Source organism: Rhinolophus hipposideros (assembly GCF_964194185.1).
Source record: "Rhinolophus hipposideros genome assembly, chromosome: 16".
Lineage (NCBI taxonomy): Eukaryota > Metazoa > Chordata > Mammalia > Chiroptera > Rhinolophidae > Rhinolophus > Rhinolophus hipposideros.
Window position 1 is genome coordinate 38869267 of NC_138062.1, and position 17731 is coordinate 38886997.

Below are 17731 nucleotides of genomic sequence, written 5' to 3' on the forward strand. Positions count from 1 at the left end.
CGTCAGGCCGCTGTCTATGGTGCTGAAGCCTCATTCGCAGGTGTCCCGTCCTAGGGAGCAAACCGCCTGGTGGCCGCCCCAATGTAAACTGGCACCTGCGGCCGCGCACCCAAGGTGGATTCGCTACATCTTAGTAATGGCCAGGTCCTCCCCAGCAGAAAAGGAAGGAGCATGACTCCGCAAGCAGACCAATCACGAGGCCGGAAAGACAGGACATTTACATGGCAGATCTGCCAATCCCAAATTTATGGGATCTGAGAAGGCCCAGTGATTTCCAGGGACTGCAGGGCGCCAGCGCAGTTTTTCTGGAACTCTAAGCCCCAAACTTCTCTACCCCCTTCGCAGCAGTGCTGAGTGTCCCTGAACTGTAGAGTGTCAGTCTCCACGTTTTGAATCCTAGAGACTCCTAGCCCACAGGGTGCGAGGTCCTTCTGCAGGTAGATTAGGATCCCTCCTATCGCCACCTTCCTCCCTTGGTCTTAGGGGACTACACCTGGTACCCCCAAATCTGGGGACCCATGCCTCTGCCCATTGAAGTCTTGTTTCCTTGTCCCTTTCCGGTCTTCTTGGTGGACAGCCCCTCCGAAAGGTCATACAATCGGGCCACAGATCTCCTCCTCTTCGCTCCTCCAGCTCTGGGTGCTAAACAGAGGAGTGCCCGCCCTGTCTACCGGTCAGAAAACCTTCCCAAAAAAGAGGCGCCAAGACAGGAAGCAGGATCCGCTGGGGCAAAGGGCCCGAATCTGACGACAGGAGTCCCCAGGAAGCTACTCCGGCCAGCGCGCGCTCTCTTCCACCTGCCGCGCCGTCGGGCGCCTTGTGGAGGCGGGGCTCGGTTGCTCCAGCCAATGAGCGACGCGGCGCTGGCAGCTGCTGATATAAAGGGCTGGGGGCGGCGGCGGCGCGGCCCAGATCGCGGAGCGCGCAGCGCGGGTCGGAGGGTGGGAGGGAGGGCGGGCGAGGGGAGAGAACTGAGCACTCCCGAACCGGACAGGCCAGGGTGAGGGGCGGCAGCAAAAGGCAGAGCGCCGCGATCTCTGTCGGGAAGCGCAACCTCCCCGGGCCCCGCAGGGCCGCGCAGGGGGCGTTCTCACTCCCGCGCCCGCTCCCTCTTTCCATCCTCTGCCGCCTGCAGACCACTCCGGGGCTCGGTTATCCGCGCGCGCGTCCCCGGGCTCGGGCCCGTCTCCGGCCCTCGAGGGAGCCGCCGCCTTCACCGACATCTCTGCAGCGGCGGTGCCAGAGGCGGCCCAGGCAGGACCCCGGCGTAAGCATCGAGCGCCCCCCAAGGAGAGCACAACCCCCGGAGCCGCCCTCAACACGGACCGCGCCCGCCGGGCACACAAGAATGGTCACTGTAGGTATTCCCTGTCGCTGAGAGGGAATTTGGTCCAGAAGGGGTTAGGCACAGGCTCCGCGGAGATGGAGTGGCGGGGCGAGGTGGGGGGGGTAGGACCAGGCCTAGCTAGGCCCAGGTGGGGGGGTAGGACCGAGCCTCGGGGCCTGAGAGTGGGCAGGGCGGCACCCAGAGTGCTGAGGGCGCTTAGAGTCTGGCCTTAGAGGCCTTAGGGAGCCGAGCTGAGATTCGGGGGGGTATCCTATGGCGCCCTGGGGGCGGGATTGCCCCTCTCAGTAGGCTTGATGGGGGAGGGGCCGCGGCGGCCGAGGACACCTCCTTCATCCAGGCCCGGACCCCGCAGGCCGCCCAGGCAAACGTAGGGCCCCAATCACTGGTGCTGGGCCAGGACAAGGCAGCAAGGCGTCCCCGAGAGGGCCGGGGAAGCGGGTGGCGTCGGATCGCGCGCCCTGGGCCTCAGCCGCTCCCGGGAGCCGGGTGTCTCGTCCTCGAGTCCGTCGACCTTGCGGCAAGCGGGGAGGGGAGAGGAGGGGGCGCGCCCGGAGGCCCCGCGGGCCCGCCGCCGCCGCTGCCGCGTCCCTTTGTTTCTCGGCGCTTCTTCGCGGGCTGTAGCATCGCGCGGGCGCCTCAGGCTGTGGGGAGGGGGAGGGGAGAGAAGGGCCCACGGGTGGGGGTGTGCTACCCGGCTGCTGGGCCCCCGCCTTCCGGGGGATGGGGTAAGGGGCCCAAGCAGGCCCCCTAGGCCAGGTCCAGGCGCCCCATCCCGCCAAGGCTCTGGGCCGCGGGGTGACCTTGAGCGCGCCCGCCCGCCCCACTAGCCCGGCTCCTGGCGCTTTCAGCAGCCACCGAGCTGGTCAGCTCCCCAGCGCGCAGCCACGCCCGACCACGCCCGGCCCGACCACGCCCCTGCCCCGCCCATCTATGCCCCGCCCCCTAGGGCCCCGGGGGCCTGCCTCGCCCGAGCCCTCGGATTTCCACTCGGCATCCCGGGCGTCTCCCCGGGGGCGGGGCTGGCCAGTTCTAGCCCCACCCCGGCTCCACCCCCACCCCCACCGCGCGACTCCGCTCCCCGCGCCGCCGCGTCCTTTGTCTGGTCCCAGCGCCCGGGCCTCCTTTTTCCCCTCTTCCAGTCTCTCGGTTTTCTGTGTGTGTCTCTGTACACTGTGTCTCTTTCTGGGCCTCTTTTTCCAATCTTGGAGAGCACAGTGGGTGGGGAGATGCTGAGCACTCTCCTGGATCCTGGGACCGCCCCCCTGATCTGAGAAATAAGGCCTGAGAGGCCACTCTTTTCTGCTCTGTGACTTCAAGGTGGCTCCTTCCCCTCTCTGGGCTTCACGCTGCTCATCCAGGTGCAGGGACGTGAATGTGGCTTCCTGAGAACCCTCAGGAACCCCCACAGCAGTCCAGCATCCATTCCTCAGATCTGTTCCCTCATTTGAAAAAGAAACAGATGCACAAAGCGGACAGGGTGTGGTCAGAGGTCACAGGAGGGCCTTGGAGGATTGGTTACTCCAGTGGAGGGCACTCAGGCAGAGACTCACCATGGGGACAGGCTGGGCGGAGGTGGGAATAAATTGAGACAGTGAGGGCCCTGCACAGAGGGAGAAGGGCCCAGAAGTGGGAGGCTCAGTTAGCACCACGTGGTGGCCCAGCCTTATCATGCATAGCCACTCAATGCCCCATTGTCGTCCCTATCTAGGCCTCTGACACCGTGACCGGGCTGGGAGTGGGGGGAGAGGGGGAGTCATGGAGGTCATGCAGCTGGGAGTCATGGAGGTCAGATACTGGAGGGTCTACACAGCAGGTGATCTCAGGTGTGTTCACTGCAAAATCCTTATGTCAGATGTATGTGCAAAAGAGTTGGAGAAAGAGAGAGAGGGAGGGGGAGAAGAGTTCAGAGGTGGAGAGATGGACAGAGGAGAAAGAGAAACAGGAGGGAACAGGAAAGAAACAAAGAGGAAGAGATCCAGAGGAAGAGTTAAAGAGTGGGAGGGAAGGTTCCACTGCTCCCTGTCAGCATCTGCCTCTCTATCCAAGGCCCTCCTCCCCTCTGATTTCACTCCTCCATCCCTGGGACAGCCCTCAAAGTCCCTGTGATTCCTGTGTCATCCCAGGCCACACATTTGTTGTGGGTTGGAGCAGGGTGGGTGTGACCTCCACCAATCTGATCCCCATTATCAGCTCAGCCGGCTCAGGCGTGGAGGAAATGCAGGCGACACTGATCCAACTAAGCTCTGGCACAGATGGGAGGGAGAAGGGTGATGGTGAGATTAGTAGGCTGCGGCTCAAGATCCCAGGTAGGAACCCCTCAATTAACTCTTAACCTCCTTCAAGTTGAAGGCAGTATTTAGGGTGGGGGGGGACCTGTAAATCTGTAGGCTTTGCAGTCATCTGATCAGGAGTCAAACCATGACTGTGTCACTACCATCTCCCCCTGTCACTCTGGGGACCCCCAGGTCCCTCTGCCCCTTAGTTTCTCCATCTGAGAAATGAAGAAATCTCTAGCTTTCCGTGTAGTTGTGGGAACTCAATGAAAACTGTACATGCTCAGTGTTTGGCACATAGTAGAGCAGGGGTGTCAAACTTTTTTCAACGTTTTTGACCAAGGGCCATATGCGGTAAAATACGCAAACAGCCTGTCCACTCACTCGAGGTGAAGTATGTATTGCCTCACCTGGTTTATTTAAGTAAACTAAATATATTTTTGGAATTTGCTGTGGGCCAATTAAAAATGGATCCCGGGACGCAGTTGGCCCACAGGCCACAGTTTGGACACCCCTGTAATCGAGGTCCCAAAGCTGGAATCTGAGGTGTCCTGAAACAGGGCTGTATACTGTTGAATGCTTGTTAGGCTCCCATAGCAGACATTATCAACTGATTACAGATCTCTACCTTGCTGAGTCTGGACAGGAATTCAGAATTCTCCACACTTGGGGGACTTCTGTGCCTTAAGTGGAGGGACAGAGACCCAGGGAGGCAACGTGAGTGTCAGAAGACACACAGGGGGAGGGGGAAGCCAGTAGCTGGCACATGGTGGCACCCAGTAAATATTTGTTGAATTGGATGAGTAGTAAATTCAGGCAACAGAGTGGGTTTATATATAGATGTCTGAGGCGTGGCATAGAGTGGGGTGCTCAGCTTCAGTTGGCTGTTATTTTTACTATTATTGGCCTTTTTATTAGGAAAGTGAACTCTGGAGTCCAAACCCTAGATTTGAATTCTTGGTCTGTTATTTGCTTGCTGCCCAACCTTGTGCAAATCCCTACCCCTTCATTGAGACTGGTTCCTCATCTGTTAAATGGAGAAAAGAGTCCCCTAATATTCAACATTGGGAGAATTGCTGGAAATTCTCACATAAGAATTTTTTCGGCATGTAGCAGGAGTTCAATATATGGCCACATTATTAGTAAAGTATTAATGTTAGGGGACGCAGATCCATGGAGTGTGCTTTACTGCTTTACTACAGGCGACTGTGACAGACATTGCTAATCAACCCAGTGCTTGTTCCTGCTCAGCCCAGATGTGGCTTCAGAATAATCCTCAAGGTAGCCCCCCCAGGTAGCCAATCTCATTAGAGATGCAGGGGAGTTGACCCTCTGTGCCATCCTTTTAATAAGAATAAATGGAAAAGAAGCAGAGGTCCAAAGAAGAGCTAAGATCATTCCTGAAGACACATAGCTATAAGGTGACAAATTTGCCCCAACGCATTGGCCACAGTCATTTAAAAAAGCTCTAAAGTCTGACACAAGCAGATTTGAAATGGAGTTCCCCATTTATATCACCCAACATCTCTGAGCTCAGTTTCCTCACTTGTAAAATGAAGAATGTGTTACTGTCTTTCAAGGTTGTTGAGAGAAATAAGTGAAATGATGCCTTGAGGCGCTTCACACAGTGCCTGGCACATGATACATGCTCAGTGGAGCAGAATGATTATTAATAGCAGGATTAGGAGGCAGGGATGGTGGATATGGCAAAGCTGTTTCCATTTTCCATGGTTGTACCCATGGCAGACATGGCTAACTGATCCCAGAATGCTTTTCATCTGCACCCATATGTGGCTTTACATCCTCCCCTGGGACACTGGTGCCAGTAATTTGGAGTTTGCAACGAAGTGGAGCCAAGAGGCCCAGAAGTGTTAAGTAGCATACCTGAGGACACACAGCTGGGAAATGTTAAGGCTGGCATGAGTTTGGCAGTGACAGTTGGAAATACAGACTCTGGATCAGAAACACTCATGTGCGAATCCCTGATCGACCATTTATAGGCTGCATGATCTTTGGTAATTTTTAAAACATCTCTGAATCTTATTTTCCTCATCTGTTGTCTTAGCTCAGGCTGTTATAACAAAATACCATAAATTGGGTAGCTTAAACGACATTTATTTCTCATAGTTCTGGAAGTTGGAAAGTCCAAGATCAAGGTGCCAGCTGATTCGGTTCCTGGTGAGAGCTCTCTTCCTGATTTGCAGCCAGTTGTCTTCTTGCTTTGTCCTCACATGGTGGAGAGATCATTTCTCTCCTATCCCTTTTAATATAAAGACATGGATCCCATTCATGGGGTCTTCACTTTCATGACCTAATTACCTCACAAAGAGCCCACCTCCAAGTACCATAACATTGGGGGTTAGGGTTTCAACATATGAATTTGGAGGGGGACACAAGCATTTAGTCCATAGCATCTGTTAAGCAGGGTAAATAAAACCCTCCTCTTTTGGGGGCTATTGTGAATAAGAAAAGAAAAATTGCCTGTAGAGGGCTTTGCTCTGTGCCTGGCATATAGGGAACAATATTTAGGAACAATTATAATATTGTACTTTGGGTCAGAGATGGCTGAGATGATGTGTACCTACTGACTAATTCTGTGGCTACAGCAGATATTGTTAATCCATCACAGTGGTCTCTCCTGCTGAAACTGGATATAGCTTCAAATCCTTAATTTCATCCCTCTAGAAAGACCCTACAATCGATTTGAGTTTTCAAGTGAGGGCAACCTATTCCAACTCGAGCCATAAGAGAAGACCTAAGGAAATGCTGGCTACTTTACCTTCCCATGTCCACGACAGACACCAATCAATCCAGCACTATTTCCTCCTGAGCCCAGATGTGGCTTTCAAATTCTTCTTGACAATGTAAAATAGATGTAGAATATATGTGAGAGTTGTTTAGAGAGTAGATTTTTCATCACAAGAAAAAAAATTTTGTGAGTGTGTATGGTGATGGATTGTTAACAAGATTTGTTGTGGTGATCATTTTGCAATATATACAAATATCAAGTCATTATGTTGTACACCTGAAACTAATACAATGTTACATGTCAGTTGTATCTCAATTTAAAACATAGATGTAGTAAAAGAGCAGTCAGTAAAATTCAACATCCATCCTTTAAAAAAAATAGCTTGTTAGAATACTGGGACTAAAATTAAACATCTTAACCTGATACAGGCCATTTAACAACAACAAAAGAAACCTACTGCAAAGATCATATTTAGCTGTGAAATATTTAAAGCATTTTCTTTAACATCAGAAATAAAGAAGGCACATCATATTGAAGCCCCTGCAATAAGATAAGAAAAATAAACAACAGGTATAGATTGGAGACAAATAAAACAGCCATTATTTGCAGGTGTGATGTTATACATAAAAAATAGCTCAGTGGAAAACTAGGGGGAGAGGTAAGTGCCTAGTGGGAAAATTATGCATAAAGCAGAAGAAATATGAACACATTTAGGATAGGAATTACCTTTGGTGGGAGGAGGGAAGTACATAGTCAAGGAGGACTTATGAGGGCTTCAAAGCTAATAAAAATGTTACATTTCTCATTCAGAAGACAAAAGTGTTCGTTTTTATTCTGAAAGTGCACAGGTTGGTTTGATACAAACAGGCAAACATCAAAGAGACATATGGCATTTTATATATGGAATTTTTCACAGTATAATCATGTTAAGTGCTTTGCTCAGTGCTCAAGGAGTGGAAGGGATTATTAGAATAATACGTTGTCCTCTCCTCACGTCCAAGCCCATGTCAGACATGACTGATCCATCACCACTAAGCCCCTCCTTTGTCCCCTGAGCCTGGGGTGGGGACTGGGCCGTGAGCGGGTATGGCCTGTTGTCTCCAGCAGATACTCGGGGCCATGGAGTCTCAGGTGGCAGGGGGCCCGGCCGGCCCGGCCCTGCCCAATGGACCACTCCTTGGTACAAATGGAGCCACTGATGACAGCAAGACCAACCTTATCGTCAACTACCTGCCCCAGAACATGACCCAGGATGAGTTCAAGAGTCTCTTCGGCAGCATTGGTGACATTGAGTCCTGCAAATTGGTTCGGGACAAGATCACAGGTGTGGCTGCTGGCAGGTGGGGAGGAGGAGGGACAGAGGTGGTGGCCTCGGGAATATAGGTGTGACGAGGGCAGGCGGGACCTGGGGGTTTGAGGTGTGATGGAGAGACAGGTATGGGGTCTCTCAGGGGTGATGGGAACAGGTGGGACCCTAGGGTCTAAGATGTCCTAGGGGAGGCCAGCCTCTCAGGCCTGGATCCGGGAGGACACTGGCAGGTGCAGGCAGTGGGTCATTGTCCTGATCCTGCCCACAGGGCAGAGCCTGGGCTATGGGTTTGTGAACTACTCTGATCCCAACGACGCAGACAAAGCCATCAACACCCTCAACGGCCTCAAACTGCAGACGAAGACCATCAAGGTTGGTGCCCTTATTCCCCTGGGCTGCTCGTGCCCCTGTTAGTGCCCATCCTGACTGTCCCCATTTCCCCTTTCTTACTGCCCCCCGGCCACCCCTTCACTTCCACCCATCCTCCTCAATGGCTCATTCCCTGAGAGGTTCAAATCTCTCCCCCAAGTCTCCCCCAACACCACCACCCGACCAATGGCTCTGCCTCTCTGAACCTCAGTTTCCTCACTTGTCAATGGGGAGAATGTCAGCCCCACATTCTGTGGTGGCTCAGGGAGGTACCCGCCCCGCTGGCAGTAGAAGAGAGTGTGACCAGGGTGGGCATCCCCCTGCCTGCCTTTGTCATGGAAATGGGGGAGGGGTGGGGACCCATCTGCCATCTGGAACCTAATTAGGGTCTGGGAGGGCGGGATTAAGGATGGGCCCTTCCCCTACCTTTGTGCAATGCCCCTCCCCCACGACCTCCCCTCTCAGCTGCTGCAGCTGGGACCCTGGGAGCCCAGGTTCCCTGGGGGAAAGATCACCATGGAAACCCCCTCTCTAGGTTCCTGGGGCGTTTCTGGGCTCCGCCCCACAAATCTGCTACTGAACCCTGGGGGAAGCTTGGCTGGGGGGGTACTTACTCATCTGGCCCCCAGTTTACCATGGGAACAGGTGCAGGAATCTTTTCCTCTTCCTGATGGAGGGGCGAGAGCATGACCTGATGGGTCCCTCCATGGCCAACTAGACACAGAAGCCCCCAGGTGTGAGGGTAGAACCTAGTGACGAACCATAAGGCCCAGAGGGCCACTGTGTGTGTGTGTGTGTGTGTGTGTGTGTGTGTGTGAGACCCTAGGCTATGAGACGGTATTTGTGGGACACTGTGGCTATGTGAGTGGCTGTTGTCACATGGATCCAGGTATTATAGACTTTGAGTGTGTTACTATGTGTCTGTGGGACATGGTATCTGTTTAATATGTGTGCTTTGTCACACACCGCGACTCTGACTGTGACCTGGTGGAGCTGCATGGGTGTGTCTGGCTGTGACAGGGTGTTTGTGTGTCATGGTGAAGTTGTGTGGGTGTGTCTACCTCTGCCTCATTTAGGGTGGAATATGTGTGATGTTGTGGGCTTGTGTGGTGGTATGACTCTTACTATTATTACCCAAGATTCCTAGACTCGCCATGAATGTGGCCAAAGCCTTGTGTTACCCTCCTGCAGGGGTGGTTGCCCTGGCTGTGCAATGGGTGCCACAGTGTGTCTGCCTGGGTGGCTGTGTTCTATGGTCAGTCCCGACTAGATGTTCTAACAGATTCTGCCAAAAATGTTTCCAGCCGCCCATTGTGAGCCAGGCCCTGTCCTGGTGAGGGAGTGAGGGACCCAGGTCAACCCATATCATGGAAGGACAGGAAAGGCCCCTGAAGACCTACTCTGTGCCTCAGATGACCCTTGACTCCAAACACCCAGGAGCTCAGGCCCCCTTCCCATCATCCCCAATTCCGATCCATCAACAAGCCTTCACCCCTCAAAGCTCACAGACCTATGGGGGAGAATGAAAACTGTCAAATGCACTACTAGATTTTTAATTTTTATTACAGAAATAATAGCAGCTGATGTGTTTTCTTTCTTTCCTGGAGGACCCCAGGTGTGAACAGTGGTGTTAATTAGAAACTCCACCACCACCCCTACAGCACCCTCACCCCATCCACTCCCAGCCCAATTTATTCATTTTGTTAATTTTTTAATTAGTTGTTTGTAATGAAGTAACATGACCTTGCAACTCACAACCACAAACAAAAGCCAGACCCCTGATAATGACCCCTATCTACCCAGAGGTTAACCCCTATCTACCCAGAGGTTAATTTAGAAGAAATAGAAAACAGACATTGGCAAAAATAAGGGGGAGAGGAGCTCATAACACCCCCCACCCTACCCCCACAAGTTATAGGTCACCCTGTTAGCACTGGGGGGAGGGGTGCCATCCATTCCATGTTTCCAGGACATTGATAAACACACAATGAGATGGGGTCACACAATACTCACTGACCTATAAATGGACTCTTCTTTCCCCCACTTTACAATACTCACCACTGTTTCAGGGAAATCAATATCCACGTCCACCATTTTTTAAGCAGCTGCAGAGATTTCATTGTTGGGATGGACCATAATTAATGACATGAATCAAATGATTGTACTAAAACATGTCTAATTCACAACTGAGAGAAGTACTTTGAGAGTAACAGGGTTAGGAATGGGGACTCAACCAAAGTCAAACAGCAGAGGACAGGGAGGACATTTCAACTGAGACTTAGAGAAGACAACAGAGGAAGAGAGTTCCAGGTGGAGAGAACAGCCAGTGCAAAGGCCCTGAGGCAGGACTGTGCCTGGTGTTTGGGGAACAACGAAGAGGCTTGTGCGACTGGAACAGAGCAATCAAAGGAGAAGTGTGTAGAGATGAGGTCAGGGGGTTGCTGGGGCAAGTTGTGTAGGGCCTTGTGGGCCGTGAAAAGGACCTGAACTCTGAGGAAGGTGGGAGCCACAGAAGGTTCTGAGCAGAGGAGAGATGTGACGCGGCTCAGATGTTCACAGGCGCCCTCTGGTTGCTGTGGAGGGGAACAACCTGTGAGGGGTGAGAGTGGGACTGGGGACCAGGACTGAGATGGCTGTACTGGTTGTGGTACGCAATGGTGGGTGCTGGGCCCGAGTGGGGAATCAAAGTGGGCAGAAGTGTGCAGATTCTGGATAACGAGGAAGGTGGAGTCAACAGAATTGATAGTGGATTGGCTGTGGGTGTGCAAGTCAGAGAGGCATCAAGGACAACTGAGGCTGAGTCTTGAGCACCCAGGAGGACAGAGCTGCCATTACTGAGTCCAGGCAAGTTGGGGGCAATTGGGAGCCTGACATAACTACACTGAGTGTGACCCTAGTGAGGCAGGTGTCACACAGGCATGGGGTTTGGTGGCCAGGTCCATGGCAAGGATGGACATTTGGGAGTCATTAGGGTTGAGCTGGTGGCTAAAGACCTGAGTGACCATCAGGGGCCCAGTGTAGTTGGGAAAAGAAGGGGCCAGTGTCCAAAGGAGTGGGAAGCATCGATGTTTTTGGGATGTCCAACGTGAGAGCATGAGCTGGGGACACAAGAGTCCCTGAGATCCCCAGGGAGACATGTGACCCCAGTCCTCCATCACTCTATGAAGGCAGGGCCATGGCCACATTGTCCCAGCCATGGCCATGCCCTGTCCCCCACACCCCGGTCAGCTGCACCTATGAGGACGTCTCAAGAGGTAGGTATTTGTTATGTGAGCGGATGAGGCATTCCTGTGACTCAGTGGTGGTTCAGTTGTAGCCTCTCTCGCCATCTGCAGAATGGGTCTCCCCTCACGCCTGTCCATCTAACCCTCCCTCAGGTGTCCTATGCCCGACCCAGCTCGGCCTCCATCCGGGATGCCAACCTGTACGTCAGTGGGCTCCCCAAGACTATGAGCCAGAAGGAAATGGAGCAGCTCTTCTCCCAATATGGTCGCATCATCACTTCCCGCATCCTGGTGGACCAGGTCACAGGTCAGGCCTCTGGGGAGGGTGCACCTGGCAGGGGTGTTGGGTAGAGGCAGCAAGGTGCATTCAGAATGGAGAAATGGGGAATGGCAGGGCGAGAAGGGGGAGTGTGGAAGGGGGTCACACGAAGAGGGGCTGGGTCCTCAGGATACCCTCGCCCCCTGGCAGGTGTGTCTCGGGGTGTGGGGTTCATCCGCTTTGACAAGAGGATTGAGGCTGAGGAGGCCATCAAAGGACTGAACGGGCAGAAGCCGCTGGGTGCAACTGAGCCCATCACAGTCAAGTTCGCCAACAACCCAAGTCAGAAGACGGGGCAGGCCCTGCTCACTCATCTTTACCAGTCATCAGCCCGGCGCTACGCAGGTCCCCTGCACCATCAGACGCAGCGCTTCCGGTGAGCCACCTGCTGCCCCTATCCCCGGGTAGGGTCCCAAGGCTTGAAACTGTCCTCCCTGAACCCCATTCCTGCAGGGCAGAGGGACATCAGTATGGTACCCACCTGCTGGGACTGCTGAGGGCCCTGCAAAGGGCTGCTGGGGTGCTGAGGCCAAGCCCTTGTATTCAGCAGGCATTCAATGTGTGCAGGGCACTACAAGTGGCATTATCAGTGTTAAGAATTTAGAGCCACCTGATCAGGTCCAGCTCTGACTGCGTCCCTCTCTTTTGGGCATGTGGTTCCCTCAAGCACATCTCAGCAATACTTACTGTGTGCCAGGCGCACTCTACTCTACATACCAGCCCCATGAGAATGCAGCTTGTCTTGTGCCCATTTGACAGATGGGGACCCTGAGGCTCAGAGAGGCATTGTCGCTTGCCCAGCCTAGGCACTGTGGTGAGGAGACTCGAACCTTCCCTTCTGGGGACCTGAGCCCTGCAGGATGGGGACAGGAGAATGGGACCGAGCAGCCGGGAGAGGGAAGACAAGGGCTTGACAGGGCAGGCGAGAGGCGGTGCTGGAGTAACCACGGTCCGTGCCAGGCGGTGCCCAGCCAGGGGGAGGGGTAGGGGGGCGGTGGCAGGGCTGAGGCTGCTGGCCTGCAGAGTGGGGGCGGGGAGGGCAGGCTGGCTGACTAGCATCACAGCCGGGATGGTGCCTGGAGGCCACCGGTGACCACCCCTTCTGCTCCACAGGCTGGACAATTTGCTCAACATGGCCTACGGAGTCAAGAGGTAACAGTGCCCCCGCCCCGCTGCCCCCAGCCCCTCACTGTCCCTCCTCGAATCCTTACCCTGATGGACACCCCCACCCCCGCCTCACCCCCAGGAATGCCAGCTTAGCCATGTCTGTCCCTGTCAGGGAGTAGTGTGTCCATTAAGAGATTTGGGGGCTGTGGAGCTTAGTAAATGCCTACAAAGAGCTACTACAGCATTGGGCCCTGGGCCCTGTCCGTCACCCTCTCCAGCCCAGTGGAAGGTGGACAGTGTTGCCTGGGTCACAGCCATGCCCCCTGGGTCCCATGTTAGCCTTGGGTCCCACCTGCCATTATTGGTTGTCTTTGCTGAGGGTCACAGACTGCCCCCTTCTGCCCTGTGGTTGGGGGTGGACCTTGAGGACCCCACAACATTGCCCACATCTTTGACCCTGTGAAGGTCCCGTGTTTATTGCATCACGAGCTGTTGAGCGTATGCTGAGTGCCAGGCGTTTGGCTTGGGGCTGGGGATCCAGTGTGGCCCAGCCAGACTTGGTCCCTCGTGGAGATGAAATGATATTGAGCACAGTGCTTGGCACATAGTGAGCGCTCAATAAAAGGTAGCTGTTATTATGATTATTGTTACTGTTATTGATTATCTCAGTCTAGTGGGAAAGGAGACAGTTAGATGAACAGTGATTAGGGTGGCGAGGGGGGCAGAAGGAGTAATGAGAATGCAGCGTGGACCCCCAACCAGTCTGAGACGACAGAGCCCAAGTGGAGTTCCTGGCAGCAGGAACAGCCGGTGTGACTGCCCCAAGGATGGAGCAAGCAGTTAGTCCCAGAAGCTCAGACTGAACGGTTCAGGCCCTGAGGATCTCTGCCCAGCTGAGTGGATCCCCTGTGCCTACTGTTTGTTAGGAGCTGTTCTGGGTTGGGGCACCACAGGGAACAAAACCTAGAGAAGAGGGAGCCAATAATAAATACACAATTTGAATAGGAAAAGGCCAAAGAGGGGCAGAGGGAGGAGATGGCCACTTTATGGGTCAGAGGAGGCCACCCTGAGGGGGTGAGAGTCGTGCTGACACCTGAATAACAGGAGGGAGGCACTTAAGCGACTAAGCTCACATCCTGGCTCCCAGCATTGCCCTTCCCGGATGGACCACCAGCCATGTGGCTGGGTGGCCAGTGGGACAAATAAAAGGGGCATGGTGACTGACAGCAGGGTCAGGATGCAATCAGAATAGGGGCAAGGGCAGTCGTGTGGGAAGATGTGCTAAGTGAAGGGGTGGCCAAGGGTGTGGGGAAGTGGTCAGAGTCAGCAGGGCCAAAGGTCATGGGGTCAGGGTATAGTTCGGGGCTCGGGGCAGGGTCCTGGGTGAGCGCCTAATGTTCAGGGACAGGCAGAAATCAGGAGAGGGTACAGGTCAGGGTGGACTTTGGGGGCTGGTGTCTCAGAGAGGGTGAGGTTGAAGGTGGGGTTACAGATGGAGGTCACGGCGAGTCAGTACACTGCAGAGCTCACAAGAGTCCCAAGGTCAAGATACAGTCAGAGGTCATGGTAGTGTTGGGGGTCACGGGGTCACAGTGGGGTCGGGGGCATGCTGGGGGTCAGGGCAGAGCCCGCGTGACCCCCAAAGTAGTCCCCTGTCGCTCATCGCCAGGTTCTCGCCCATCGCCATCGACGGCATGAGTGGCCTGGCGGGCGTGGGCCTGTCAGGGGGAGCAACGGGCGCTGGCTGGTGCATCTTCGTGTACAACCTGTCGCCGGAGGCAGACGAGAGCGTGCTGTGGCAGCTGTTTGGGCCCTTCGGGGCGGTCACCAATGTCAAGGTCATCCGTGACTTCACCACCAACAAGTGCAAGGGCTTCGGCTTTGTCACCATGACCAACTATGACGAGGCAGCCATGGCCATCGCCAGCCTCAATGGCTACCGCCTGGGCGAGCGTGTGCTGCAGGTGTCCTTCAAGACCAGCAAACAGCACAAGGCCTAAGCCGCCGCCGCCCTCCCCACCCTCCCTGGGCAGCAGAGAGAGAGAGAGAGAGAGAGAAGGGGCCCGAGAGAGACAGCACAGGCAGACCCCGGACAGCACGAGGCCCCGCACCCCTGCGGGAGCCACAGGGTGAGCACTCGGGCTGGGAGGGTCTGCAGGGAATGGGGGGCTGCCTGGGGGTCCCTCACCCCATCCTCCTGCCCTCACCCCAGGCTGGGTTGTTCACTCTCTCGTCTTGATTTTGTTCATGGCGATGGTTTTTGTTTCTTTTTTCGGCTAAAAAGAAAGCAGAGATGTGACCCCACCCCACCCTCAACCACCCTCCTCGGGATGGCTTTTGGGAGGGTTCTGGGGGTGCCCTCCAGGCCTCCCTAACACCGAGGTGAGCCTGAGTAGGGGAGGGAACAGGTTTAAAAATCCCCAACAAAGCGAAACGTGAGAGGGGTGTGGGCGTCCCTGGCCCAGAGCTCCTTGGTGATGTGTGAGGAGCAGGGGGAGGGGCTGGAAACAGAAACAAAATGAAAAAAAAGGGGGGGTGGGAGGGAAAGAAAAATTCTATTTTTGTAAAAAGGGAAAAAAGATCTCGTGGAGAATTTTTACTGGGGATTCTTGAACTTGAAAAAAAAACACAAAAAAAAGACAAAAAAAAAAAGAAAATATTTTGACAGGCTATGTTTACCAACTGGGGCAAAGAAAGGGAGCAGGGCTTAGGAGCTGGGGTGCCACAGGGCCACACAGAGAAACATGCAGGGGCACACACTCACACCCCACAGGAACACACAGCAGCACTGACAGACCCAGAGACATGCCCCAGACACGTTTAGGAACTCGGCCAAATTCAGACACGTGGACAAACAGATAAAACATAAAAAACTGAAGTATGGGGCCACGTAAACATGGCAGAGATAGAACATGGACATGGACAAACGTGGACACGGGCAGGTGTGGACATGCAAACATTTCCATGCATACACGTGGAGACATACATTTGGACACACAAATCTAGACACCCAATCATGGAGAAACAGACACAACACCCAGGAACACACAGACATGCCCATAGCATCCCTCAGGCCCACATGAGAGGTCCCAGCCCAGGCCCCCCGCCCAGTCTGCTTCCTCTAGCCAGGCCAGCCCGGCCCCTCCTCCGGGCACTCTGCCCCAGTCGCCCCTGCCCCGGGTTCTCTGCAGAGCTCTCTCCTGGCCCATCAGTGGTCCCTGCCGCCCAAGAACACAGGCGTGCACACACCGCGTCCATGCATCCAGACACACACGATACCTCGTTCACTTTTGGCGTCATGGTGGGCTGGAGGCAGCACCCCCCAACACTTGAGGCCAAAGGACCCCCTGTCCCTGGAGCTGAGCCTCCCCTGGGCCCAGGCCCTGGCCCACAAGACTGAAGGGGAGGTGGGGCCCTGAGCCTCCCCACACCCGGGGCCTCCCCGGCAGCAAGCACCTGCCGCTCCCCACCAGGCCCAGGGTGGACTGGCTGAGGGGCCCAGCCCCGCATTCCTTTCCTGTCCACTCGTCACCCCCTTTCAGTTTTTTGGGTTTTTCCGTCTTTCCAGATGAGTAAGGGCAGTGGACGCAGCCTCCATCCCAAGCCCCAGCCCTGGCTTCTGTCTGGACTTTCCATCCCCCTAGTTTTCATTCTTTGTAACGAAAAATTCCCACAGAAGCCAAAGGCCGGAGACCTTGGGAGCCTTCGCAGCCCCCACCCCCTGCAGCAGGCCCAGTCAGAACTGAGAATCGCAAACCCCAATTTTAGATTCAGTTGACCTTCCTCCAGTGTCCCTGCTTTGGTGTCCGGCCATGGCCCCATCTGACTGCCCAGCTCTCTCTCCCCCACCCCTCCCCGGTGTTTGTTATTAAACGTCTGTGGAGCTTCTGCTGCAAGGAACAAAAAGAAAAAAAATCAAAAAAGCAACAAAAAAACACAAATAGAAGAGAAAAAAAGCAACAAAAAAAAAGGAAGAAAAAAACACACAGAAGAGATTTAAAAAAAAAAAAAGGAAAAAAAAACCAGACATAAACTGGCACCAGTTAACTTTCTTGTACTTTTTTGCCGAATTTAGCTTCTTGTAGTTTTAACTTATTGCTATGTTAACTATTTATTCTTGTTGCCCTGTAAGGACATTTGTGTATATTTCTGTTCCTTCATCCAGTTTGCAAGTTTAAAGGAACCACGATGTTCTCTTTGTTTCTTTTAAGTTTTGCCGAGACGTGGTTATGCCTAATTTATTTATAAAAGGGGAAGTGGAATCATTAAAGTAATAATAATTATTAATAACAGTAACGGTAGCCGAGTGGCACCGGGGGCACGTGCGCTTTGCGGGGCAGTCCCCCACGTAGCCAGCGACGTCCGGGTCTCAATGGGATTATTTTTGCTCGTCTTGAGAATTTTTTCAGTCCTATTTAGCTGGTGAAAACCCTAGCTTGTTCTTGATACACGAACCTATTTATTCTTGTGGTTTTTAAGTCCTCCCTGATCTCCCCACTCCCCTCCAGCAGGGCAGGCCCCCCAGCGGGTCCCTCCCTCTCCCTCTGCTGTTTCTTGGGGCTTTCTCCCCTCCGCCCTCCTTGCACGCGGGGACACGTGTGCACACGTGGGCAGCGTGCTGGGGGCATCTGTGAGCAATAAGGGCTGGGTTTGTCCCCCACCATGGGGGGAACTGGGCTCTGGAGAAGGGGCACCACCCCATACCCCCTACTGAGGCCTAGGCCCCTGCCCCCCCCCAAGACTGGGAGGGCACTTCTTTTTCTAAAACAGAACTCAGCCCAGCCAGCCAGGCCCCCTCCAGGGGGCCAGCCCCTCACCCCAGAGGAGCAGGCCTGGGGTCCTCCACCTCCCTGGGGGCAGGGGCAGCGCCCGTGGGGAGGGGGCCCAGCCCCTCCAGCCCTCCCTTCATCCTGTTATTTATTCGGAAGGTTTCACATCATGACAGAGTCCATATGTTGGAGGTGATAAAGAACTGTAAAGAAAAAAAAAAAAAGACAAAAAAAAAAAAAAACCCAACAAGAACACTTTGCGTT

The 17731-nt window shown here is 54.2% G+C and overlaps 1 protein-coding gene across 3 annotated transcripts; it reads left to right on the plus strand.

Moving 5' to 3' along the window:
• Positions 1 to 916: 916 nt before the first annotated feature.
• Positions 917 to 15316, plus strand: ELAVL3 (ELAV like RNA binding protein 3). 3 transcript variants are annotated; one of them, XM_081075873.1, is made up of 7 exons: positions 917 to 1357; positions 7475 to 7694; positions 7948 to 8051; positions 11426 to 11579; positions 11742 to 11967; positions 12705 to 12743; positions 14368 to 15316. In XM_081075873.1, the coding sequence occupies exons 1-7, from the start codon at positions 1349 to 1351 to the stop codon at positions 14696 to 14698; spliced, it is 1083 nt and encodes a 360-aa protein (XP_080931999.1). In that variant the 5' UTR covers positions 917 to 1348; the 3' UTR covers positions 14699 to 15316. The 3 variants fall into 3 exon arrangements, with proteins under 3 accessions (XP_080931999.1, XP_080932000.1, XP_080931998.1); XM_081075874.1 differs by having other exon boundaries at positions 967 to 1357; positions 14347 to 15316; XM_081075872.1 differs by having other exon boundaries at positions 1222 to 1357; positions 7478 to 7694; positions 14347 to 15316.
• Positions 15317 to 17731: the final 2415 nt, after the last annotated feature.